The 27,739-nt window shown below is 36.8% G+C and overlaps 2 protein-coding genes across 6 annotated transcripts in view; both read left to right on the forward strand.

Moving 5' to 3' along the window:
- Nucleotides 1-15,427, forward strand: part of RASA2 (RAS p21 protein activator 2) — a 51,263-nt gene extending 35,836 nt beyond the window's left edge. For 3 of the 5 annotated variants that reach the window (XM_017822326.1, XM_017822331.1, XM_017822328.1), the window contains 12 exons: nt 1,353-1,459; nt 2,672-2,758; nt 2,846-2,923; nt 3,370-3,443; nt 4,673-4,779; nt 5,064-5,146; nt 6,017-6,225; nt 6,987-7,090; nt 7,665-7,854; nt 9,958-10,043; nt 12,632-12,702; nt 15,322-15,427. In XM_017822326.1, coding sequence (XP_017677815.1) covers nt 1,353-1,459; nt 2,672-2,758; nt 2,846-2,923; nt 3,370-3,443; nt 4,673-4,779; nt 5,064-5,146; nt 6,017-6,225; nt 6,987-7,090; nt 7,665-7,854; nt 9,958-10,043; nt 12,632-12,669 — 1,163 coding nt within the window. In that variant the 3' untranslated portion in view covers nt 12,670-12,702; nt 15,322-15,427. Of the gene's footprint in view, nt 1-1,352; nt 1,460-2,671; nt 2,759-2,845; nt 2,924-3,369; nt 3,444-4,672; nt 4,780-5,063; nt 5,147-6,016; nt 6,226-6,986; nt 7,091-7,664; nt 7,855-8,204; nt 10,614-12,631; nt 12,703-15,321 lie in introns of those variants that run through there. The other 2 variants (XM_017822329.1, XM_017822327.1) reach the window with 2 other exon arrangements.
- On the forward strand, nt 4-26,766 carry RNF7 (ring finger protein 7). The gene is made up of 5 exons (XM_017822333.1): nt 4-8; nt 3,719-3,728; nt 20,155-20,338; nt 23,475-23,522; nt 25,010-26,766. The coding sequence occupies exons 3-5, from the start codon at nt 20,161-20,163 to the stop codon at nt 25,126-25,128; spliced, it is 345 nt and encodes a 114-aa protein (XP_017677822.1). The 5' UTR covers nt 4-8; nt 3,719-3,728; nt 20,155-20,160; the 3' UTR covers nt 25,129-26,766.
- The last annotated feature ends 973 nt before the right edge of the window (nt 26,767-27,739 follow it).

Genomic DNA, 27,739 nt, shown 5'->3' on the forward strand with positions numbered 1-27,739 from the left:
TGTTCAGAGTGAAACTTTATTTCTGCGGTTACCATATGGGGATTGTTAAAATTCTTGCCCTGTCCAAAGCTGTGCCCTGAACTTCTTACTCAGGCATTTGTTTTTCTCTAAGTTATAGTGAAGCTTTGTGGTCAATCAGCAAGAATTTTGTATTTTCTGATACAAAAACGTAGTAGGTCAGAAACAGCAAGACAACAGCAAATGAGAAGTCACCAACCAAAGTATGAGATAATAGAAGAAAAGCACAAGTAGTACAGGAAGTGATTTATTTGAAAGATATGTCAAATTTGTCGGAGCTGTTCTGTTTATTGCTTCCAAAGAAGCAAGGTGTGCACCTCAAAATAAATTCACTGTTTGCATCTTTACATGAACTACCATTCTGTTAACTGTGACTAGCACATCCATAACTTCTCTAAAGTTAGCTTTGCTACTGCTATAGCTGTACTACTTCTGGATAGTTTTGAGGAGGGGGATAATAAAAAAGTATTTAATGAGTTTGTAAATATGACCAATATTAGAACAGCTTTATTCTTTCAGAATAGTTTTAATATAGGAATAATGTGGTAGGTCTGAAATACTCTTACACTTCAGTCAATTAAAATCTGAAATGTCATGTAGTAAGCTACAGGTGAAGAATATGCTTCTCATAATGTGGAACATTTCTTGGATTCATGTTTGTCACTGATACTGAAGCCGTGAATTGCTCTGGTTTAGACAGTCTTTTTAGAATAGCAAACTTCCCAGATCAGATTCAAGTGGTCATTAGAGTAAGAATGCAATCCCACTGTATTTCCCAATATAAAAGTGTAAATATTCTCACAATATTAAATGAAAAATCCTCATTTACATCGTCAAAATTATATAACACTATGGTTTTTTGAAGCAACTCAGAACTGGAATTAAACTTGTTCATATGCGTGGACTATTTGTCATGCAGCATTAATGTATTTGAGTTGATGTGTGAGTAGCTTTCCAAGGGTAATAAATCCAGTAAGCCCCAGTGTTTAGAGGCAACTGCTGCAGTGTTTTTTCTCTGCTCCCAGCATACAACCATACCTAATGAACACTGTGGATGTAAATGCTTGCAGTCATCTCATCATTCCTAGCAGTGGAGCTGGTGAGCCAGTTGTATGGGAACAGAACTCCTCAGAGAAATAAACCCTCCATTATAAGTAGAACATTTCTTACCATGATCACCTTTCCCATTTCATGCACTTCATTGATTTTTCTCTTCTATTTTAAAATATAAATGTCTCCTCTGATGTTATCTTCTCAAGGATTTTTGTGTTAACTGTCTTCATTATTTCCTGTTAAGTTTAGTGCATGTTACATTTCATGGTTTTTCTCTGCAGATGACCCTCATGTACAGTATTCTGCAGTGAGCAGCTTTGTGTTTCTCCGTTTCTTTGCTGTAGCCGTAGTCTCACCTCATACTTTTCATTTACGACCTCACCATCCCGTAAGTTTCGTGAAGCTTTGTTCTGTTTTATTCACGCTGTCAGATCTGTTGATGTGGGAAGGCCTCAGTTACTTTCAGTGGGTGTGAGTGGGAAATTAGATGACTAAATATCTCTAGGTTCAGTTTTCAAAGGAAATAAGACATTAGCAGTTCTTTAAGCATCAGATTTTTCAGTCTTTCTGGGGTGTTCTGAAATGATGTGGCAGAGCTATTAATACTAAAGATGCTGTGCCTTTTTAAGAAATGTGCTTCTTGGTTAAAATAGCAACATAACTGAGGGTTCTTTAAGTTATAGGCCTCAACTGCATCAGTTCTTTCCACCAAGGAAGTTAAATATCCAGAAGTCACTTTTATGTTTATTTCTGTTTGTGTCTTAAGCAGAGGTTGTAGATAATAATAATTGGTTGGTGTATTTATTCTGGACTCCACTAGTTGCAGTTGCCAAATTTTCCATTTTCAGTTGTCAAGTAGATACAAATAACAAAAAATTGTCAAAGATAGAAATATGGAGATTAAAAACCCTGTATTTTTCTCATGAAATAACAGAACGTATATGAAATCTGCTTCCGAGGTTATCTTTATTAGCTTATTTAATTTACTTAATGTGTGTTGTGCTTTCCAAAGAAAAAAATACATACTTACTCTAATTAATTCCTTTGATTATCCAGTTTGTTGAGTAAAAAAAAAATTGAAGGATTTTAGCACTTGAGAGTTAAACATTTGAAAGGGAACAGCAGGGCTGCATTTGGGGGCTGTGTTTATAATCCTGTACTAAAATGCAAGCAGTGAGTTAACAAACAAATTAAGTAAAAGCCTTAAAGACAGAATTTTAGATTAATTTTGTATTATGAAAATTTATACCATTTGTCAAGCAATGGTTCATTATGTTTATTATTCAGGAGTTTGTTAGATGTGTAGTAATAATTACAGGATTTGAGGGGTTTGAGATATTTTATAGGTAAAAATATTTTTCCAAGTACTAATATTGAATTCTAGTGATAGTGAGTAAAATATTAAGCACTGTGCAGTAGTTTATAAACTATATAATCCTTCATATGCATTTTTTCTCTTGGGGCAAAGGAAAGGAATGAAAATGTGTCAGATTTACTACATTGTGTAATATAGTAATTTTTTTGACATTTTAATTTTCAAATCTGTTTTACCTGAAATTGTGAAAAAATGTGACTTCTGAATTTTGTTTCTTTGTTTTAGGATGCACAGACTTCTAGAACATTAACTCTTATATCAAAAGCCATCCAGACTTTAGGGAGCTGGGGAAGTTTGACCAAAAGCAAACTTGTAAGGCTGCTAAAATTCTTTCTTATTTAATAGACATGATGAACATTCTGTGAAAGTTTATTTATGTCAATATATGTTTTCTTTCAGTCAAGTTTCAAGGAGACGTTTATGTGTGAGTTTTTCAAAACATTTCAAGAAGAAAAATTTACTGAATCTGTTAAAAAGGTACCTTTCAACTATATGTTTTTTTATGGTGTATTTGATCAGTCTTCATTATTAGAAGGTTGTGTTATTGTTCAGTTTTCTACTAGACAGCAAAAGAAAAGTTGTGGTCCATTTCAGATTTAAAAACCCCCAAAAACCAACACAGCAAAGTCAACACAGTCAAAGTTTTATACTTAGCAAACTAAGCTAATTTAGTTTAAAAAATAAAGTATACTTTTTTTGAGACAGACTTTATTAAATCTGCTGTTCAGGAACTAATTAAAGAAAGCTTGTGTGGCTTATGGGCATCCCTTGTTGCCTTGTTCCAGTCCCTGCAATCTATTTTCATCTGTTGCATAAAGTAATTGCTCTGTTCAAGGAGAAACTGTTCGTGTATATTTTCAAAACAGCTTTTGTTTTTAATGTGTTTCTGAATAGTATATATTCCCTGTATTTTTTTCCTTAAGTTCCTAGATGATGTTTCCTCTACCGAAAGTAAAGAGCCCAGTGGTCTGAGCGAGCCAGTGCATCTAAAGGAAGGGTAAATACATCTTGAATCTGTACCGTGTAACAGAAGTGACTTTACTGTTTCTTCATTAATACCAACGTCAGATTAAAGCTTATTAAAATGTTTGATAGAGTGCAGAAATTCTGATATCTGTAATTTAAGATAATTCTTTATTAGTTTGCAGAATTAGTTTAAAAGAACAGCTGTAAACTTTGCTAACACATCTTTTAAATACTGTCTGGGGGGAAAAGTAATTAAAAGCAGCTTAAAACCTATTAAAAACTGACTGCATTATTGTCACAGTCCAGCGTGTGCTCTGTGATGGTTTATTGAGGATTGTGAAAGTGTATTTTAGAAGAATGTATTAATTTAGAATTACTCTACATGCTGTTTAAGCCCAGCTAGCTACATTTAAAGTAGAATAAAAAATTACTCTGTAATTGAATTACTTAATTTTTACAACAGCATTCTATCACTTAATATTGAGGTGAAAGTAAGTCATCCTGAGAAATAAACTGTCATTTTCTTGGTGTTGATCAAGAATAGCTGATAAATTATTCAAACAACATTCATGGGGAAAAAATATTTTAATTTATTTGAGAAGTAGATTTATAGGAAGTAAAGATTCTTCTGTAAAACAGGCATCCAAGTTTCAAACAAGAAAGAAGTGTGTCTTTTATTAAGATACTGGATAGAAATGAAGGAGGAAATTCAAGTGGATCAACACTCAGTTATGGTGTTATAAATTGATGGCTGTTGCTGAAAACCAAAAAATTAGTTAGCAGTGAGTACACTTAAAGTGCACTGAATGCAGCATGTGTCTGCCCTTGCTACTGAGTTGTGTTCAGTGTCATTTAATTTATATTCAGTTTCTGGTCCAGGTGAGGCCAAGTACAATCATATGAAGAAAGTGGCAGGAAGGGGAGGATCTTGTAGTTGGATACACCTTACTCCCTTTTGGAAAATTTGGAATTCTGGATCTGAATGAGTAAATATCCCCTCCAGATTTACTGCTACAAACACAAGTCTCAATTGTATATTCTTCAGACTCCTTTCCAGGAGTTTTTGGAACCCTCTACACGATCACCGTGTTGGGAGGTGATCTTGAGGATCTGTTTTGAACAACCAGAAGATATTTTTTTTTAAATGCATAATGAAGTAGATCTTTACGTTGCTGAACAGTAATGTGTTGTCTCAATAAATGGTTTTGAAAGCTCTTCAGAAGAGTAATGATTGCATTTCATTTGATTGTATCTTTACAGAGAAATGTACAAAAGAGCTCAGGGAAGGACTCGGATTGGTAAAAAGAATTTCAAGAAGCGGTGGTTCTGTTTAACAAGCAGAGAATTCACATACCATAAACAGCAAGGTAATTGTGTTTATTTTACTTATAGTTTTATTTTTCAGTGTTTTCTAAGTGTGTGCATCTAATTTGTGCTTTTAAAAAGGCATCATCTTCTTCTTTTCCTAAAATACCTATGATGTATTTTAGTTACCTTTGCCTTGATTAATAAATGCTTCTCTCTGATTCATGTCTATTTTCTCAGTAATAAAAATGCATATTTTGAGAGCTTGAACTGCAATGTCAGTGCACTGAGGTTCTAAAACAGTTCTTACACATTGCTTCACTCCTCTGTTTACAATTTTTTACAGATAAAGAACCAATTTTCACTATTCCAATCAAAAACATCCTTGCAGTGGAGAAACTTGATGAGAGCTCCTTCAACAAGAAAAATGTGGGTCAAAAGATAGTTTATATGTAATTCTTGATGTGTTCCTTAAATAAAAAAAGATTATAATTACTTTATAGGGGTAATGAAACCCCATTACCAAACATTTCAGCAAAAAGTCTTTTTAATGGATCAAGAATAAGAAGCTGTGTGCAGTATCTCCAAGTACTCTGTACATTGTTAACCTGGAAATATGGAAATCTGCACCAGCTTTTCTGACTGATTCTGACTTCTGTCCTCCTTGCCACATTTCTGGAATGAAGGTTAAAACTGCATGACTTTATTACATTACTTTTAATTACATTATGTTCTACTAGATATGTATGTATTCCTTTCAATGAGAACTTCCTTCAGTACCCTCATCAACTCACACAGTTGTCTGTGCTCACAGCCTCATTCTGGTCCTGTGACATATCAGTTATTTCTATTGTTTTAATCCAGAATTCTGAGACAGTGATAAAAGTTGATAAAAGTACAGCTAAGGCTGAGAATGGCTTAAAAGGAGAGACTTCTGAGAGTCTTCTGTTGCTCTCAGGATAGGAAGGATGAAAGTCATGCTTCATGAAGTCTGGGATCACACTTAAAGATACGTAACTGAAGAGGGCAGAAAATGCATCATGTTCTAATTCTTTTAGGAATTCTTGTTTGGATGAGGAGGTGGTGTAGATGGAACACAGGGAACTGTTTGGGTGGGGTTTTTCTCCTAAGTAGGTCTGTGTATTTGAAAGAGGTGAAATGTCTGTCAATTCTCCCTTGTCTCGCTTTCTATCTCAATTTGACGTTGAATTGCCTGAGCTTTGAAATCTCTTTGGACATGTTCAAAGTTGCTCAGTAAGCGGATGTTTTCACTGAGCAGGATAATGTGTTTCTTCTAAGATGTTTCAGGTCCTTCATGGAGAAAAACCACTCTATATCCAAGCAAATAACTGTGTGGAAGCAAGTGAGTGGATAGAGGCTCTTTGCCGGGTAACAAGGTGCAACCAGAAGAGGCTGAGCTTCTACCACCCGTCTGCTTTCCTGAACGGGAACTGGCTCTGCTGCAAGGCCACGATAGAGAACAGCGTGGGCTGCGCTCGCTGCACCGCGTAAGTTGCTCCTTCCTCAAAGGAGAGTGCACGGGTTCTGTAGGAAATGTGTGATTCACTTCAGGACTTGAAAACATGCAAGCAAGGCTTTCCCTATCTACTTCAGCAAGTTTTTAGTACATAACATGCCTTAGTGTAAGGCACAAAGTACTGGATTTCACTAAGTCTGTTACTTTGTCAGCCACTGTATGAAATTAAGGTAATCAGTTCAGCATGTAAATCACAAATATCCAATGGTTGATTTCTTCTTCTGCAGAATAGTAGATTTAATTCAGATGCCAAGGTGAATGCAGAAATAGGATCATCTATATGAAATAATTAAAGTACCTTGTTGCAGAGAGTTCAGCCTGGAAGTCTTCTCTCCCCAATGACCTTGTTTTATGCAGTCACTTTTTCAGTTGAACCTCACATTTTTTAAAACAGTGTGTTTAAGAAAATCAGCTAAATAACCTTGGATGTAGATTCTGATAAATCATTTGTGTTTTGTAGGTATGTCAGAAAAATGAATAACATCTTATGTAATGCTTTAATACCTTTCTGTCAGCTGCTGATTTCTGAAAACAAATAAATGCTTTGATCTTTTTTAAAAATAAATTTATCCTTAACTGGATAGGTTGCATAAATTACAGACTATGTTTTGTGAACCTGTGTGTGAGTGATAAGTATATTAAAAGGCTGTGTATATTGAAAAAGAATCAGTTTTTACTTGCTTTCAAGAATTACTTATCTTGACTACCTGTCTCTTTGTTCACCTTTTATAGAGATGTTCCTGCTGATACACAAATTGAGATTGATGGAGACAGAGAGACAGAAAGAATTTACTCACTCTTCACTATCAACAGATCTAAACTACAGAAGCTGGAAGGTACTCAAATGATAATTCAGAAGAATTATACTGATATTATTCAGCTCTAATTCTTTAGGCCTATAACATCATTTTGTCTTAATAATTTATCTGAAAATAACAGAAGAGCAAGAGATTGTATTCCTGTCTTCTCAGTGCACTGGTGTCTGACGTTATTCTGTCATTCCTTTACAGTAGATATGAGCTGTGCACATTGTTTAATTGAATTTCCATATATGTAATACCTTTAATAGTTTAAGCAGAGATACTGCAACTCTAGCAGGTTGTTCTTGTGTCTTTGCTGTCCCTTTCCTGACTTTGTGGTGAATTCTGTTGAGCGTGGTTGAGTTGCAAGAAAGCATTGGACTTCTGTTAATGTGAAGAGGAGAGAGGTGGATGCTCCAGGTGGCGAACACAACTAGCAGAGAATAACCCAGAGAACTGGAAATACACGTAGTTGATGCTGTCTCCTGCTTTTGTCTTCTTCCATTTTATGTATAAGCCAGAGTAACTTGCAATTACCATTTATGTAAGAGTTAGATGGGTTTGTTAATTGTGGCAATTCTGATTGGGATGATTGTGGTCGTTTTTATAGAGGCTTGTGGAAGTATCGCCGTCTATCAAGGCCCACGGAAAGAGCCAGATGATTATTCAAACTTCACCATCGAAGACTCTGTAGCAACTTTTCATACACTGAAGCAGATAATAGATGTAGTAGAAAAGCTGAATGAATCACATGAAAAATACCAAAAGAAGAGATCATCTAGTGCTAAATATGGTAGTGAGTAAGTATCTCGTGTAATTTTGACATAGATAAATGTGTATTTTGGGAAAAAAAAAAATCACAGAACAAGGCTAGGCTTGTTGAGGTAGAGATAATGAAGATAGAGTTAGACAACACAGACATGGAGAAAATAAGGTACATCATTTGTAGTAGTGCAGCTTTTTACCAGTTAGAAGATACAAGTTCTGGTCTGGCATTCATCTGTGTTCCTGTTGAGATTCCTCTAAGTAGGTGCAATGACTGTTTCCTTGCAACTTAACACCTGAAGTGCACCCAAAATTTATGATGAGAACTAGAAAGAAAATGTTAACCTTAAAAATATTTATATATAATATTTCATTTTTTTTGCAGAGAAAATCCAATTGTTGGAAAAGTTTCCTAACCAAAACAAGCTGTGGCACACTTGGATGAAAAAAAAAAGAAACTGGAAATGTTCTAGAGGGTTTTTGGGTTTTGTTTGTTTTTTTGAATTCATTATAAGCATTTTTGCAAAGTATTTAAGAATGAACGTAAATGCTAGTTGTGTTGACAATCTATTTAATATTTAATAGAAAAATATCTTCTTGGAAATCTGGTCTTTAAGGTTTATTCTCATTTTGCTGAAGAACTTGAAGTTCCAGGTTCTTTGAGTAACAGGTGTGAATAAATCTAAATGTTGTTTTGCCATTGTTGTCTTATTGGAAAGAACTTTCTAAACAAATAAGCTTTTTAATGGAAGAAAATCCACACTGCATTTGTTGGTTGGATTACATCTCTCAATACATACACTGCAAACTTGCATGAGTTTACCATGAGTGCCTGCCCTGCTGATACGGATCTTGAAATAGAAATCCCAGGATACCATGACATGGAAAAGATCGGAAGCTTCACACTCGATACATTTGATTTTTTTTTTTTTTTCCTTGTATTAGGTGTTGTCAGGACTTGATTTATCTACAGGTGAAGTTTTACAAAATCTTGCAGTATATGCTGCAAATAATCTGGACAGCAGATACCAGTGTTAGTTATGTTATTAAGTACTAAAGAAGAAATCAGGGAACTTAAGTTGTAACTCTTGTTTACATTTGGGGTGAGTAATATATGGAGTGACATTAGACCACTATCTATTTTCTTTAGCATTTTTTAAGGTACATATTTTTTCTTAATCTAAAAAGAAATGCAGGGTAGTAACATTCTTTTTAAATAGGTTTGCCTACAGATAGAAAAATTTAAATGTGAACAGATTGTGGTTAAGTACTGATCAATTAACATCATCCTGTGTATGATTATATTTCTTGTTTTTATAAAAAGTAATAACTACGTCCAGCTCAACTTTTGACTACAAATCTAATAAATAATCTCTATTATAATCACTCAAAGCACTTTAGATATCTGGACTACCCCAGATTATTTTTAGATACTTTGTAGTATCTGCTTGTTATGATCAGTTGAATGATCAACATTGTTTTGTCTTTAAGCAATGCTTCAGTGAATATTTTTGTATCTTTAGTTATGTGGATTTGTATTTGCCACTTAACACAACTTTAAACTGGCATTCCTGACTTTAGTAAGATTAATTTTTGCTTACTTCATCTGAGAAGTTAGGTTTATGCTGAGAAAACATATATGTATATAACCAGGAAGAAGCAAGGGTATTACTGTGGCAACTTTGCTTCATCAGTATTAAATACAATGGTACTCCTTGGAATATTATTTTTAATAAAAGTTATTTGTGGTACTTTTATTTTTTGAGTATTTTCTGTGGGGTCTTTTGTTGTTTTGCTGGGGTGTTTTTTTTTTTAGTTTTTGGTTTTGCTTTGTTTTTCCAATCATGATTTGGCCAGATTAATTAGAAATGTACCTTAGAATAGAAATCCACAATGCTTGAAACAGTAAGCTGTTTAAATTACCATACATTTATTATACTGTTGTAGGGAGGCTTTCTGTAATAGAAGCGAGGTGGCAAAACAGGATTGAAATCTCTTTTGAAATGAATGTAACCTGTTAGAATGACTATTTGGTTTAATAGCAAACTATTTTAGAATATCCAGGATTCAGTAGTAGTGTCTGCAACATCACAATCATTTAATCACCTCAGCTGTTTTTGCCTTTTCCTTTTTTACAGATTTGATGTGTTTGAAGGGACTTTTATTTGCCAACTGTTAAAATTGGGGGAGAATACAGTAAGGCCAAGAAATGTGTTTTGCCAAGGTAAAGGTAAAGATTAATTGCCATTAATCAAAAGCTGCCATTAAACAAAGTTGAATGTGGTTGAGTGTCAAAGTTAGGTTTTGTCATATATGGATTAACCCTGTGGCAAATTGTCTGTTCCTTGGAGCCATTTCCTGTTGTTTTCCAAGTCAAATTTATGAAAAATTGAGTTGTATACTCTTGCAACATTGTTGGTTTTTTTTAATATGCACTTTTTTTTTCTTTGGTACTGGAATATTGAAATAAAAAACAGAGGCCATTGAATATTTGTGAACATTAGGATTTGATTTCTCGTAATGTTTTAAAATTCAGTAGATGTTCTAGAATTTAATTAGGTACAAGTAGGATGATTAATAATAAAAGTTGCCTTTGTTTTGATTAGTCTAGAAAGGTGATGTTATTCAGTAATCTGTTCTGTTAGGATTGTGAAAGTTTTAATTTTTATTATGATGATGTATTGTTGAATGTATTTTTATTTAAATTTTATTTTCGTATCAAGACATTAAAATGTTTTGTAACATTGCTTGAGAATAACTCAGAAATAAATGACAACAAACCTGAGATGCTGTGTGATTATTGTGAGCCCTGGCTGTTTAAAATGTTAGCATTTACCTGGAGACTGAATAAATAGGGGGTTATGTACAAGACTTGGATATAAAGAGAAACCTCGTTGACAGGGGGGGAAATAAAAAACACCAAAATTAACGTGAGGGGGGAGCCCTGTTGTGTTCTAAGATCAGTGGTTGAAGAGAGAAGTGCTGGTTCACCGTGTGGTGTAACAGCATGCATAGAAGTCTTGGTGCTTTGGCAGTTTAAGAAGTTTGCAGTGATTAGTCTGATGTGTTGAAGGATACCTGCTACTGAGTTCTTAGTGTTACATGACTGATTTGTTTTTCCTGCTTGCTGGTTTGTCTTCCATTACCTGTCCTATGTACCAGCAGCAGCTACAGAATTTGTCTGAACTATTTTAAATACATTGCAAATGGAAAAAAGTATTTACTTTTATCAGTCTGCTGTTGTGGGGGTTTTTTTATGTAATCTGGACACTTTTTTGCCACCTGCTGTCCCCTCCTATGTTTATGGCGTTTTTTTATAAGATAATTTTGTACAAGCACATTTTAATGTCTTGAGATGTTTTGTTTCCTTGTGCAGAGAACTGACCTGTTGTTTTTTGCTGGTATGGAAGCGTTTTTTAAGAGTTACAGTGCAAATCTTCCAGCAAGTTCGGAATAATTTTGACTAATCTGAGGTAAACTGTATTAAGACCCCATAGGTGTGATCACTACATTCATTTAGCAGAGATTAGAAAGCAGAGGAATTTAAATATGAAATCGGAAGCACAGGAGGAATTTTTTTCTGTGAACATGAAGTATTCTAAGGATTCTGTGATGATCAGAGCAGAGTGATCTTTTCACTGCTAGTATTCTGCCTTCTCTAACCGTTCCATTAGCCTGAGCTTTCTCTAAATTGTGACTTGAAAAGGGCATTCCCATTTAAGATCTGTAGATGTGCCACTTAGGGACACAGTTTAGTGGTTGACTTGGCAGTGTTGGGTTAACAGTTGGGCTTGGTGATTTTAAAGCTCTTTTCCAATCTAAATGATTCTATGATTCTATGAATAATATACGAGAAAAGTAGAAGACATCTTTAATTTCTGATCATCTATATGTATTTTAAACTACAAAGTTTGCAACATTTAATCGTGTGATAAGGACAGAATCATTATTGTTTTTAAAAGAGCATCCATATGAAATCAAAACTAGGCCAATAAGCTCCCAGTAATAAGCAACTTCCAGTAGAACAGACAATTTACTTAAGGTTCTTACAAATACTTAGAGAACCATATTTAAAAAAGGTTTAATATGATTTGCACACATTAAATAAACCAGAAATTCTTTATTAGCAGTAAGGAGGCTCTGTCAGTGTTACTGTGTTCAGCTGTGATGAGATTGCTGCTGAAATACTTGTGTATTCCTGAGATTCATCAATGTAAGCAACTATTACTCAGAGTTTGACAGTAGAGCTGTAAGGACTGGGAATATAGACTGTAATTTAGCTAAATTACTAAATTTTAAAATGTAAGTTGAAAAAGGCACTTTATATACCTAAATCAAAGACAAAAAAGTTAATAATTGTTTGTAAGTAAGGTTTAAAAAGATTCAGTGGCTGCAGTGTTCAGGAAATGCATATACTTTTAAGACTGTTTTGGGTTGGGTTTTTTTTAAGTAAAAACAATAAGATGACCTTGCTGAAATGTTGTTAAAACATTCTTTACGTTAATTAATATTTACAGAAAATAACAAAATCGTCCATGTATATAAATCTTACAGTTCTATGGAAGATCATATTAAGTATGATCAAGATTTTTAAGTGTTTGAGTTCATAATTATTTTAGCATAATTACTATTGCAAATGCTGTGGTAGTTGTCTGTGAAGTCTAGCTAACAATTTCACCAAAAAGAGAATGTAAATATTTACACTGATTTTAGAAACATAAATTATGTGGCCTTTTGAATCCAATCAAACAATTTAGTTTGCTTTTTGTTCCCCATTTTCATCTTCTATTTTTGATCCTTCTTCGTACACAGGGAAAAAAGCTGAGAGAATCATAGAACAGCCAGAGTAAATCTACAGTGTGACTTGAATACAAGACTTAAAGGTAAAAATCTCTTATCTGGTCCCTCTGAAATAGTGCAGACCTTGATTTGGTTCTGATTTCTCAAAAAATCCAAGATACCCCCTGCTTTACTCCAGGTTGATGTTTCAGTAACAGACTCCATTGTGTCTGGGAGCAGAGAGAGAAGATGGGGGGGTTGTATTTAACAACAGAAGACTCCAAAGCCAGCCAGACCTCCATTCCAACAGTGCTTTCCCCCAGGTCAGCAGGCACTGCACCAGAGGGTCACCTCAGTAGCTGGGAGCAGCCCAAGGCTGGGAGCTCCTGGGGTTTGACACCCCCTGCTCAGCCTTTGCTCTTCCTGCTCACTGTGACACTGTTGCCAGGGGATACAGAAACAAGCAAAAAGCAGGGAACAGAGATAAAATTAGTAAGAAGGAAACTCCTCTTTATGAATAAAGTGATCTACAGTAATGCTCAGAGCTGACAATGTCATTGCATTTCATCCACAGACCTTTACTTAATGAAAGGGGGGTAAGTATATACATTTCAGTCTCTCAGTGCTGGGGGAGGACAAGGTGTTATGTTTTTATAGCAATGCAAACTTACAAAGTCCAAGAGGAAGAAGTATTTCCCTGTAGGCTCTGTAATTCAAATGTATTTAAAAGGTGCCTGATGCAGGCAAAAATGCCTTTTCTAATTCTTGGTCAGTTTTGTTATCTCACCCAGAGGGTGACAGTACAAGCCAAAAGGTTTGTGTGAGCATTTGTACATTTGAGTCTTCTCATTGTCGCAAGCTACACCAGGGGAGGTTCAGGTTGGACGTGGGAGGAATTTCTTCACAGAAAGGGTGATCAAACATTGGAATGGGCTGCCCAGGGAGGTGGTGGAGTCTCCATCCCTGGAGGTGTTTAAGGAGAGACTGGACAAGGCACTCAGTGCAATGGTCTGGTTGATGGGGTGGTATCAGGTCATAGGTTGGACTTCATCTCACAGATCTTTTCCAACTTAATTGATTCAGTGATTCTGTGATATTAAAATGATGCATTATAGCTTATAATTTACCTCACAAGTTGTGCTTAGTCCTGTACCTTTCTCCTGCTCACTTTTTGCTTCTAACCTAGGTGTTTTACCCTGCTATAAATTAGACTAAACATGTTGCAGATTACCATATTGGTTTTACAAGTATCTTAAAACTGAAACAGAAATAATCCTAGATATGAAATCTGAAATAAAGCATCAAGCTGTACAAACGGAAAAAACAGAAGGCCAAGTTCCTGAAACACTCCATAATTTTGTTAAAACACAAAACATACGATGATTTCTGTGACAACCAAAATAATTAATTTAGCGTCCTCCTGAGTAGTTGATTCAGGTTCCAGTCAAGTTTTTCTGTTCTGTCGTGTTGTGACATTTACATGAGTTTTGGGGGGTTTATTATTTATGTATATAGTTGAATTGTATATGCATTTATTCTGGTACTACCTTGGCCAAAATCTAAAAGTAGAAATGTGGGTCAAAGTCAAGACGTGTTGTGACATGGCACACAGGATGTAACGTCTGCAAGTGTGGATGATGAGGAGATAAAGCTCACCTATGCAATACCTTCCAGGAAGTTAAACATGTGAGTAAAGGGAGTTTCCATAGGCAAGTTTATATGTGCCTCCTCTTGCTGGTATTTTTATTTTTTTGAGGAGGGGAAGTGTGATGTTGACTGGAGGGCAGGATTTGCTAACAGTGGCTTATGGTCCATACTGATACAAGGTAGGATCCAAATATCGGTGAGATGTTAAAAATACTAAGACAAATTTATAGAAAATGTCAATATTCCAGAATAGGCAGGGGTTGTACCTCTGCACAACAACAAAACAACATAAATTGGCTTTCAGTTTTCAATTCAGAATGTAGCTCCATTCTCAAAACAGCTAACCATAACCACAGTTAAAATACGTATCATTTTATCTCCTCAGGTTTTTTAAATTAATAAATGGAATATGAGACAGGCCTCTAACTTGAAAATTAACACTGTTCAGGGGGTACAGTAATAGCTGAGTTTTACTCCAGAGTAAAACAATTAGCAAACAAAAACACAGTGTAGAATTTCTAAAGCAATCGGGGGTCTTTGTGTCATTGGCTTTAAATCTCCGCTGCAGGAGAGAGGGATGAGCCTGGGTGTTGTATGAACAATGGAGAAGTTCCAAGGGCTTAGACTTCATTAAAGCAGCTCAACAAAGTCAGGATCTTTTGTGACACAGTTTTCCCATGAAAGTAGAAAGGTTCCTATGCAGAGGTCATTAAGGGTTTTTTTTTAACTTATAAGTTCCTATAAACTTATAAGGATTTCTCTTCTATGCATAAAGTGTCATGAATGTTCATTTGTTTTACTTAATGAGTAAAGCACAGTGCATTTAAGAATCTGACTGTCTTTGAGTTCATTCCTGGACTTCAGTGAAGTTCATGCCAAATCACATACGTATATGGGAATAGGGGGAAAATGGTGAGGATGTACTTTATCTCCATTGGCTAGTCTGGGTAGCAATATATTTCTGTGATTTCTTCTCACAGTCTCCCAGTGTAAAAGTATGCAGTTTATTCCACAAATGCTGTTATGTTTCCCTAATTCCTATTGTGGTTTCTTTTGTATTTCTTTCTGCACACCAGCTTCACGCTTCTGTTTCACAGGAAGTGTACATTCCAACGTTGAGGTCTCTTTTCCTTTTTGGCAATTGCATCTGGCAGCTTCAGTAAAACCTTAAAACTACTCCAGGTGGGTTTGTCACGGGTGAGTCAGGGTGCTGATACAGTTCTGTTTCCTGTGCTCTCCTCCTCTATTGCAGCCCCACTGTCCTGCCCAAGTCTCAGCTCTAACCACAGCAGTAGTTTTAGTGCTGGCCATTCATAGTCCTGTGTAGCATATTCTTATTGGTAAAGTGGCACAGAGAGAGACACAGATCATCTAGAGTTTAACAAATGGTTTTGGCAGAGAACTATGCTTAAATTATTTTCTTTGGCAGATAAATGGACACAGTCCTTCAGTGTTTTGATATATGTTAGTCTATTGACAGAACAAACAGTAAGTGGGATAATACAGTCCAGCACATGCATTAGTTGGCCAAGATACACACATACTTACATAACTGTTCTTTGCATTATCATAAAACTGACATTGTCATAACAGTTTTGTTTTTAATAAAAATAATTTTGAATTCTATGTTTTGGAGTAAACAAACTGGGAGAAGAAAAACAAAAAACAACAAAAATTTCAAAAAGTTGTAAGAGGAAAGAAGGAAGAAAAAAAGAACAAAATGAGGTTGTTTCCAGACATCTCCATTCTCAAAAGATTCATGAAAATCTATGAAAGGCATTGTACATGCTTTCAAACCACTGTCTGCAATATTCAGCATTTAGAAAGGTGTATAGAGAATGAAAATGTTCTTACAAGATGAAGATGTGTCTGTGTATTCATTTGAAATGGGAGTAGGGGTATGAAAAGAACACTGTTATGGCACTTATGTAAGTTGGGTGTCAAACACTTGGAACTTTGAGTATTTTTTGACATAGAGACAATCAGAACCCAGAATCAGTCCTTGATGAATTACACTGGATTCTTCCTGTGAAATTATTACAGTAAATTAATTGATTAGAGATTGTGTAATAGAAAACAATATTTCGGGTTTGGATACCTACTGTTACAAATGTCTCCATTCACAAGTTGTTTTTTTTTCCCATTCTACAGCACAGAATTGTGCTGAGCAGCTTTAAATCTTGCTGAACAATCACTTGATGGGCTGAAAGGAGCTTGGTTCAAGTTCTCATATTTAGATACTCCATTTGGAATGTTTTCAGTTATGTGTGAATGAGATGAGAAAATGCCCAGTCTGAAATAATGTTTTTTTATTTACAGTAAAGACAGTGACTACATAGAGAAAACTCACTGAAAAAGCTGTCATGGTTTGTGCCACTTTCCCGTTGCAACCTCCTTAATGTCATGTGTGGCTGTAGGTAACAGGTGAATTCCAGAACTATTTCTCCAAATGGCTTGAAAATTTTTATACAGCTGTTTAGGTGATCAAATAGCCAAGAAAATAATTATTAGTTGGGAAACTATCATTTCTGTAAAGCAGTATGCAGAGTTAAAGGTACCTGTATCATATTTGCTCTACTTTCACTGCTAATCTAAGTATGGTTTATATTTGAATTTGCACGTGTGACATTTTGACAGCATCCAAACGTAATTTTAACCTGTGTCCTAGTTTGCTTTTAAAACTGAAAAGCTTTGCTTTTTTTTGCTAAAAAAATTAGAGATGACAAGACAAATTGTGTAAATTAAAAAAAAAACAAAAACAAAAACCTCAGGCTTTTTTTTTTTCTGTAGAAAAAATGGCAGTTGACATTTTACATAGCAGAAGTTAAACGTGCTTAAGTCTCAGGTGTTTGTTTTTTTTTTACTTTAGGAACACATACATTCAAATTTTAAGCATTCATGCAAAAGGGATAAAAATAAAATGTACTGTTAAAGGAAAATTACGTATACATTTTCTTTTCAAGTTTTACAAAAACAGCTTTAAATTTTAAACTTTGCTGTATTACACCTAGTCCCAGTAATTCAAATTCAGAAGTGCCACAAGAGTTTAAAAAAGTAGAAAAGAATGATGAGTTAAAATAATGGAGTTAGCAAAGAGAATTGAACAGCTTGGATTGAGAGAAGTCTGAATCAGCTGAGGTGAGAGCAAAAGATTGTTGAATAATGTTCAAGGAAATTATAGGTTTTTCTGAATTGATAGTTGATTAATGTAGAAATATGAAATCTTGAAGATCAATATAATTTTTATTTTTTACTTTATTACCAAAGGCCAGATTTTTGTTGCCAAGGTGCACAAAATAGAAGCCACTGCCAAGGTGTGTGGCTTACTCTGTCTTTGGAAATGTGTCAGGAGTTGGAATTCCAGGAAGGTTTGGTCATTTCCCCTTAGACAAGGCAGTCCAGGCCATTGAGATGAAGCTGTGATTAACTTGCACTACAACAGCTCATAATACTCTGTATGCAGAGAACATCCTTCATGAGGAATGTCAATTTGGCATCTGCTAGGTGTCCTGTTGAAACATAAAAAACGCTTTAAAACTATATAAGTGCACTCAGTCTTGCAGAAAATCTTCCTTGGCTTAAAAACGTGTGATTACATATGAAATGGATTGATTTCTATCCACACTTTGTATTACTCTACAGCACTTGCAAAGCTGGATGGATGCACCGTGTACAACAGTTCATCATGAGATCGATTCATTCTCAGTAACTTGGACTCTGCCACACCAGACAAGCAGGAAATTATTTTACATTTAGAGCATCAAACCAGTGTGAGTTTTAACACTGATTATATTCAGCGTCACTGAAGGTAGGAACGGTTACAGTTTGGAGTATTTAGAGTTCTACAAATAAAGATTCTCTAGCTCCTCAATGTAAAGAAAATTGGGGGTTGATTACAGATCGTGACATTCATGTTATCCAATATTGCCTTTTCTCAAATGAATTTCAAAATTTACCTATGTATTAACATATTACATATTACTTTATTGTTATCATCGAAGAGCTGATTTACAGATTTCTGTTACAAGCAGAACTACATATTTGGATGGAATTAGATTTTGAATGGTAAAAGGAGATTAAGAAATGCAACTTCTGTCTCTGCCCTTCCTTTCCTTTAAAATATCTCATTTTTTACTTTCTGCCTTATTTATACTGTGGTTTTGCACATCATTATTCCTGCGCCTTTTTCATCATATGTAACCCAGCTGTGGCAATCAGCAGCAGTTTTTATTGAAGGTACATTGGCACAAACAACAAGTTAGTGTTTTGAAAACTCAACTTGGCAGCATTTCTGCTGAGCACCAAATACTAGGGTTGTTGTTTTTTTTAAGTGGTAGTGAGAGTAAAAATTTCTCATGTTAGTAAGCAGCAATCCAGCCTAGCTTTTGAAGCTTAGCACCACAGTCCACAGGACTGGAGTGGTCGTAGTGCAGAACAGTGAGGATAAGTACTGGTTGGTATGACTTTTCTAATAGTGGGTTAATGAATAGAGAATCAACTGATTTTTTTTCTACTGTGCAAGTGGGACCCAGTACACATTTCAGATCTTTTCTCAGCCAACAATGTAAGTGTGATTGGAGTAATTAAGCTTTGCAAACTGATGATCAAAGTTTGGCCCAACCACCTAAACCAGTGTGGATATACTGAGATTTCTGCAGTGTGATCAGAGACCTGATAACCTACGGTGAACTTATCAGAAACTAAAGGGGGAGGGGAGTGTGTGGATGTGTGTGCACACAAGGGTCAGAATCAGTGCTAGAGAACACTTTTGCCTTAAGCATTTTGCATTTTTGTGGATAAGCTGAGGTGAACCTGTGTGGTCCATGCACATCTCTTATGGCCTGTTGTTGGTCCTTCCTGCTTGGGGTGTGTGATGGGCTGGTATGTAAATGGTTTTGGGTCTACCTGCACGGAAATATCCTAGACTACATAAAATGTAAGTACCGCATATGTTTCTGAGCCAAGCAAATGATTTGTTGGTGCTCTGAATGGAGTTGATTTGTTTGGCAGTGTCATAGAACTGTTGTGTAGATTAAATACTGCTAAGTCTTGAGAAAGGGGAAAAAAGTGAACTTTAGCTCTTACAATTCCCATTAATTTGATTCTTTTAACTTCAAATAGAATATTGTATCTTTTAAATTTAATTTGTACATGAAATCAACAGTATTTAACAAACTTTTAGTAGGGTTAAAGAGACAGGGTGCTATATTGGAAAAGTCAGTTTTGTGTCTTTTTTTTGGGTAAAGATTAGTAAATAAATATCAATTTCTATTGTCTTTTAAACTAATGGTATATATTGTTTAGCTTTGTTCTTATGCACACTTTGAATCTCCACTTTTTAAGGTGTATGTAGTTGTATATGTAGATATTTTACTTTTTAATGCAATTGGCCACTTTAAAATTCCCTTTAAAAGTTTTAGTTCTGTAGTGCTTCACAACTCATCTGTCCTTCTGCTGATTTCTTTTGTCTTCTCGCAAATTCAAGCTGATAAACTGGCAAGTAAATTCAGACTGTCCTGGTCCGACTTTTCAAAGTAGGTGTATTTAATCAACCATTTTCCAAGAAAGATTGCTACTGTGTAACCAGAGACAGCAGATTTTGAGAGGAATCCAAGACGGAATTCACAGTATCAATTAGGTTGGAAAAGACCTCTGAGATCATCGAGTCCAACCTATGACCCAACACCACCACGTCAACCAGACCACCGAGTGCCACGTCCAGCCTTTCCTTAAACACCTTCAGGGACGGCGGCTCCGCCGTCTCCCTGGGCAGCCCGCTCCAGTGTTTACCCACCCTTTCCGTGCAGAATTCCCGATCCCAGCCCAGCCGGGGCCGGCTCCGCGCGGCCTTTCCCGCTCCCGCCGGGGGGTGGCGCTGCCGCCCCGCGCGGCCGCCGCGTCCCCGCCCCTCCGCCATGGCCGATGTGGAGGACGGGGACGAGCCAGGCGCCCCCCACTCGCTGCCGGGCTCCGCGGGCTCCAAGGCGGGCGGCCCCGACAAGATGTTCTCGCTGAAGAAGTGGAACGCGGTGGCCATGTGGAGCTGGGACGTGGAGTGCGACACCTGCGCCATTTGCCGGGTGCAGGTCATGGGTAAGCGCCGGGCGGGCCGCCATGGCCGCGGGCGGGGGGGCCCTGCCGGGCGCTGGGCCGTGCCCGGGCCGTGCCCGCCGCCCCGGCTCGGCGGGCGCAGCGCTGGGACGCGGTTTCCGGCGGGAGGGGGGGGCTGATCCTCCCGCCTCCGCTTCCTCCTCCGCGCCTTCCCCAGAGCGGGAGGAGGAGGAGGAGGTCCCCGCGGAGGCCGGGCCGCCGCGCTCCGGGGGCCGCACCAGCCCCGCGGCCCCTCCGGCGCTGTCGGGGCAGCAGCGAGAGCCCCGGGCCGGGCCGCCCGTCCCTCGGCAGGGCTGTGCCGGGCCCGGGGGAGCCATGCTGCTCTGCCCGGCCCGTCCTGGGCAGGGCCGCCCTCGGCTGAGGGCTGTGCTGGTCTGCCGGCAAACCCCGCAAGCACCGAGTTACAGCCGAGCTGAGCCGAGTGCTGCATGTGCGGGGCTGCTGCCTGTGCTGTTTTGTTGGGTTTGGTTTGGGTTTCTTAATTTTTTTTTTTTAAGAAGCCGTTGCGGATGTAGATATAAATTCATTTTTCAAATCTGTTAATCCAGAGTGTCTTAACACTATTCCACCAGCCTCCTGATTACTGGTGTTGCTTAACACACATGAATGTACTGAGAAATCTATTGAAAAGTAAGGGATTAATTTACCTGGTTTTGAACTCCAGAGACTCTCTTTCAAAGCAGCCTCATATTTGACAGACATTACTGGTTTTTCTGACATCTTTTGCAAATACGATATTTATCTTGGTTCTTCGAAAATTGTTTAAATTTTTCCTCTGCTGTATTTGTAAATCCGATTTTTACTATTATGCTGAGTCATCCTAGATATAACTGTCCTCTTAATCGGGCTTGGTACAGTTTGGCAGGACAAATGATTCAAGATTCCCTCCAGAGCACCTTGCTTTTTTGGGTCCAGGAACCATGATACTGCAAATCCAGTCAGGATTTGGTTTAACAGAAATGAGACAAAATATGCAGTGCTGTGATTTCTCATATATGTTTTTACTGAGAACCTTCTGTGGAACAAGAGGCAAAAGAGGGTGTACTAAAGGAAAAAAGATGCATCACAGACTGATGTGGTGGGAGATTCACCTTCAAACATAAGCATGTTAGATTATTTGCTTTTCTATGGTAAACAGAGACTACCCTGGAAAAATGAAATTGGCTTCATTTGCCATGTTAAACGATATTTTTAAAAATGTATTTATCCCATTATAGCTAGCTTGTTACAGGACACTATAAAAGAAGTCTTAGATGAACAAAATCTTTCCCAGAGCTATTATAAAACTTAAAAAAATTACAAGGTTATATTTCTTCATAACTAGTCCAAGGGAGTACTTTTAATCCGAAACTAGCAGAAAAATTTGGGAGCCATTTTTTGAGAACAAACCGCATTGTTAGAACGTGAAACTTGATCGTTACTGACTTCAGTTCGGTAATTTCGTGCTGACCCTGCCAGACCCGGCCTGGCTCCTGTAGAGCCACTGCGTCTGCAGTAACCTTAGGCTGGGGGCAGTGCCAGACTGACACTGGCACTTGTTGAAGGTTAGTTTGTTTGACTTTTGCAAGGGAAGGAGGTGTTAGCTGGCTCAGTTTTCTACTGAGTTTAACTCCTTGAACCAACGTGGTCTTAAAGTGCACAAGGGAAAGAAGCTAAAATGCAGGTGTTAACTGGGGAGGGCAGGATTGCAGCAGCACTGACTTAGCTTTCCTTACCCTTTCGGACACACCCTTGGGGTTATGATGTAAGAAGGGGACAGCTTACTTTGGTATGGTGGCATTGATTTCTGCCCTCAGCTCTGTGCTGCTTCTCTATCTAAAAATACAGATCCGGGGCTAGATAGGACAGCTGCTTTTCCTGTGACTCCCAGTCTGCCGCAGCTTTCCACCCTGGCCCCGGATCAGTGCGCTCCCAGGGACCAGGATACAAGTTGAGCAGTCTGGCAGAATTTTCCCTGCACCTTGGCCCTTAACTGCTGTGGAAATATAAAGTGCAGGAACAGACAACAGGAAACTGTTCACTGTTCTGCTTTTATCTCAGTGAGAAAGGGCAACTGTTTCAGAGTTTTCTCTTCTTTGTTACCTGAGGAAAGGAGGAATGTCTGGGCAGATGAATCTAAAACAGAAGTACTGGTCCTGTCTGGCAGAGAGAGCAAAAATGCTCAAATCTAAATTCCTGTAGCACGTTATGTTTCAGTCTTCTAGGAGAGTATGGTCCAACTAGTGACAGGTAGGCCTGATCCAACCTGCAGAACAGTTGTTTAAACTATTTCCTTTTCTTTGGGGGAGATGAAGATGTGTTTGCTCCCAGAACTGTTGGAACACTTTTTGGTGTGCATGATATGTGCAGTGGCAGCCCATGTCAGGGCAAAGGAGAAACACAGCCATTTTTCCACTGTATGTGTGTGGCACAGTGGGAAGCCTGGAAGTTGTCTTATTGAGTCCTGGACCTGCCATCCAGTCTTGCAGCCACAGACCAGAATGCATAAAGATGATAAATATTTTTAATTAGATATTGTTCTGTGTTTATATGTTAATTTATATTATCAAATTTACCACTATATTTGCATGTGTGTGTAATTCTTGTGAAAATTACATGCAGGTACTTGTTAAAGAAAATTACTATAAAAAGGAATAGGAGGTGGGAGTTGTGATGAGAGATGTGAAGCCTAAAAATTCAAAATTGTGAATGATTTCCTTAAAAGGAGATGCTAACATCTGAAAAACAAAGTCCTGTAATTAAGGTTTGGCTTTGTGCTTGCTCTGCTCTTAATATGCCTGAGTGCCTTGGCACAAATCTGCTGGTTGTTATATCTACAAAATGGAGAAGGCTTTTTTTCAGCAAAAGTTATGAAAATACTAAAGCAATAGAAAATAAACAAAACTTGTTGGACAGTTTATAGTTCTTCTGATCTCTTTCAGATATTTATTTCATTGTCATTTGCACAGTTTTAGAATTTAGGAGGGACTATTTAATGTTAAAGGGCTGAACCAGATATCAAAACTTATGATTTTTACCTCTGTAAATTTGTTTTAGAGTTTATGTTTTCCTCTGACAAACCTATTCTTAAGATGGAATCCTGAGAATCAAATTGAGTCTTGTTCTTGTTTACTTTTAGATGCCTGTCTTAGATGTCAAGCTGAAAACAAACAAGAAGATTGTGTTGGTATGTAGTGATTTCATTCGCTTGTTTTTCAATTGAAGCTTCTCTCAGTATGGTGCATTTTAAAGTTTGAAGGGAATACTGATTTTATTAAAGGGAATACTGATTTTATTAATGCTCAAAAGTAAACTGGTGTTTCATTCTACATTGTGTCATCTTTTTACATTAGTAATACTTTATGCTTTGTTTTTGAGCACTAATAAAATTAGTTTTCATGTCAGTTGTGCTGTAAACCTGTACACAACTGTCAAATTTGCTGTCAACATGTACACATCTGAGAGGTTTAACTTCCAGTGTGAGCATATTTGAGGAGATCCTAATGTGCCTTTTTGAAGTGGGTAGGAAAAAGCTACTTTTTCTTATGAGGTGCACGCCAGAAGGCACAGTGGTAACAGCAATAAAAATCCAGTGTTCTGAAATACATATATGTCTGGGTTACAAAGTGGTATTTTTCCCACTCTTAATTCAGACATAGTGGAGGCATGGCTTGTTTGTTCACTGTCCTTTTTAAAAAGTGCAATCACTTGAGTTTGCTATAATTCTATTTAATCGTAAAAGTACTTTCAGGACCAATGTATGCAAAAGAAAATCTTAATTGTGACATGTTCAATCTGGAAACAGTGAAAACCGTTTCAAAGAGTTTGCTTTAAACCTTTAAGACAACTTTTAAACCAGTGGAAAACCTTTCCATGCCGTTGTGCTTTGTGTCTTGAAGTATATTGTCTCAAATTTAATCCACTGTTGGTTTTTGATGATTGTTTTAAAGAGAATAGGATTTTCCTGTTCTAGACATCTTAATTGGCTTGCTAAGTGTCCTATTTAAGATAGAGAGGAAAATGTATGATTTACAGCACTCCTTGGATTGATACCCTTCTGTTCTTGTGGGGAAAATGAGCTAATAAGGGAAAAAAGCAAAGTAACTGGTACTATTCAGGAGTAAATGGCCAACAGATAACACTTTTTGTTGTGTTGAAACAGTTGTAGCCTGTGAATAAATTCTGGTCCAAGGTCCCATTTTAAGGCTATGTACTATGTCACATGTGCCTCCTTGGTATCATACATCTCAGTGGAAACATTTCCCATGAGAATTGAGCGAGACCCTCTTCTATGATAGTGGGTCTGTAGTGCATTGCCTTTTTTTTTGGTACTGGGGAAGATACAGGGAAGAACTTAGATAGTTGCACTTATTTCCTGGACAGAACTGATAAATGTGTTTATACATTCACAAAACTGTGTCACTTTATACAGGAAGGTGAGAATATATGCAATTCCTTTTTACATAATTGGAAATAAGTAAAAGGTTGATGACAGAGAACTGATTATCTTCAGGATGATCATAATACTCCAGTTTCAGTGGATAAATTAGCGATGACCTGTTTTGTCTCTAAAGCTTCCAGTGGCTGTAAATGTTTGATAATGATAGTTTGGACCTAGTAGGTGTTGATTGAACAGCTGAGTGTGACTGGAACATGTTCTTTCTTCTCTTTCAGTGGTTTGGGGAGAATGCAATCATTCCTTCCACAACTGCTGCATGTCCTTGTGGGTGAAACAGAATAATCGCTGTCCCCTCTGCCAGCAGGACTGGGTAGTCCAGAGAATAGGCAAATAAAAACTGGAAGGTTTTTGTCTGTTGAACTTGTTGAAATAGTGTGTGTCTTATGCCATATGCTCAGTGCAAACGAACGGAACATGTCAGTCACAACATGACTTGTTTAGTTTGTCTGCTGCAAAGGTCAGTGTGGGTTTGATTTGTGCTCTTTGCTGTAGGAGGAGGCAATGGTCAGTCTTACTGCATATGTTCTACAACTGAAAGGAGAGACACTACGTTAAAATGTATCTGCTACAAATAAACGTTACCTTTAGCAGAGCATAGAAGTGTGGTGGTGCAGATTATACCCTAATTTAATGTTTTTCCGTAGATAAATGAATTAATTGAAAGGGTGACCTTACCTGTAAGTCTGATACACTGCATAGTTTACTGTCAAGATAAGGAAAATGTTTTCTAAGTAATATTGTATACAAAAACACAGTCAATGTGTTTTTTAGGAACTGTTTTGGTTTTTAATCTAAAATGAAGAGTGTGTAAAACATTTACAATGTGCTTTTTCCATCACGCTGTATTAAACATTTCTAATTCAGGTTTTCTTTATGACTTTTGTTGTATCTCTAAGTCTGCTGCTCTATAATAATCTGTACATAATTTCTACACCATAATATTAAAATTTAAGCACATTAATAATTTTTTATTTATATTTCTGTTAACGATCATGGAGACATGTGTTTTTAATCCAGAGAGATTTGGTACAAAGACATGGATTTCATATCAGTTAACTAGAGGTGTAGACAATCTTGCTGGTTAGCTCACTAATATAGGAAGCAAACAAAATGGATAATTGAAATATCCCAAGGAAAACAAGCACTAACTAAATCTATGGGAAAAAGTGTTTAGTTGTGGTTTCATGAAAATTCAGTTAATAGAAATTTCTTTATTATCTTTTTACTGATTACAGTGTTTTGGAAGCATTGTTTCATTTTTGTGGAAATCCTCAATATATCATCTTTTTTATATGAATTGTGATCTTGTTCTTACAAATATTTAAGTGCTTGCCTCTGACTTTGTCTTTTCCCTAAATATCCAAAGTAATTACTATTAATCTGAACATATGCTGTGGGGTGTTTTTAGTATGTGTAATGGAGAGGTAGAATTACTGCTTTAAGTCTGTAACAAATTCAGGATTAATAAAATGGTTAATCAACATGGGTAAAACTGAAGCAATATTATATGCATTGTTTACTTCAAAATTATCATCTTAAATGTTTGATGTGTTTCTCCGCAGATGTACCTCTATCTGGTTCTGTTTAAGTACATTTAAAGAGGTTTATCTTCACTGTATAACGTACTTCCAATGGCAATCTTTGTGTCATCAAACATTTATGCAGAGTTTTCTGGGGTTTTGTTTATTACTTGTAATCTTGTTTTTAAGATGTTTTAAATTTTTTAAATACAGCTTTTGTCTCATTACACACTGAGATCAAAAAAAATCCTCTGTGTCACTGTTACACTCTGTCACATCCCTTGTCATTATCCCAGATGATGTCTGTCTTTTAACAGTAGTAATGAAGTGCCTATAGCATTTACATTGTTGAGGAGTATTTCTGCTTGTGTACAAGTATTCACAAAATGTTTGCAAAAAAAAAATATGAATGGATGTGGAAATAAATTTTAGCTTGTCATAGTTAAACTGTATCTTACCTACTGTCTATTTTCTCTGCCTGACTTTGGTCCCAGGCTCCATCCTGTAACCTCTGTTAATGCCATCTAGTCCCATCAGAGGACTTCTTTCTTCATTTTTCTTTGGTCTGTAGGTGAATATGGAGAGTAACAAGCCCTACTTTTAGTTCACGTCATGTGCATGGCAGGAGTACCTGAGAATTACAGTTGTAGAAGAGTTTTTCCAAAGTGTTGGGTCAAAGGGGTATTGACACAAATGAGGTGTTAGCAAAGTTAATGTTGAAATCAAAGCAGCTGATACTTGTGTGTATCTGTTTGTGTATTAGAAGTATCTTGTTGACCAGTATTTGAGGTTCGTCTAGAACATAAGGTAATGAATTTTAAGTCCTGCATATTTTGTCTGTGATTTAGAGATGAGCTTAGGTCCCACTCTTTCTATAAGTTTTGCACCAGAGATATTTTCTTTTCCAGATCATATCCTGATATTCCATTAGCGTAGTTGTTAGTAAGTCTCCATTTTCAGTTCTGTCATTGTTTACCTGTGCCTGCAAAATAAATCAGTTTTGCTTCTCACCCAAACGTACTGTCTTATGAGTAGGTAACACTATCTTAAACAGCTTTTATCAATTAATAGATTAATGCTGAGCTACTTTTTTCCAGTGTTTAATAAATACTGATTTGGATAAGTCAACAAGCACATCTAGCTAGAGTCTTCTCTCAAAAGTGACTGGAGTAATGAATATGAGTTGAATGATCATATTGTTAGATTTTGCTTTTCATGAAATTATGTTCTTTTAGTGAAAGTTTACGTTCCATAGAAACTAGGAAAGAGTCTACTTATCAGAGTAGAAGGTTTTTGGAGTGTAAATGTTTGTCTTCCATAGGTTCCATAAACATTAGGTGTTCTCTTGATTTGCTTAGACTTGAATATATCAATAGCTGGTGTAAGCTTGAGTTCAGCCTTAGGACCCCAACTACCTGCCATTTG

The sequence above is a fragment of the Lepidothrix coronata genome, unplaced genomic scaffold, assembly GCF_001604755.1.
Source record: "Lepidothrix coronata isolate B3197 unplaced genomic scaffold, Lepidothrix_coronata-1.0 Scaffold97, whole genome shotgun sequence".
NCBI lineage: Eukaryota > Metazoa > Chordata > Aves > Passeriformes > Pipridae > Lepidothrix > Lepidothrix coronata.

Coding starts and splice junctions, on each gene's coding strand:
- RNF7 (XM_017822333.1), top strand. CDS start 20,161: ATGGCCGATGTGGAGGACGGGGACGAGCCAGGCGCCCCCCACTCGCTG. Junction 20,339..23,474: donor TTGCCGGGTGCAGGTCATGG/GTAAGCGCCGGG, acceptor GTTTACTTTTAG/ATGCCTGTCTTAGATGTCAA. Junction 23,523..25,009: donor CAAACAAGAAGATTGTGTTG/GTATGTAGTGAT, acceptor CTTCTCTTTCAG/TGGTTTGGGGAGAATGCAAT.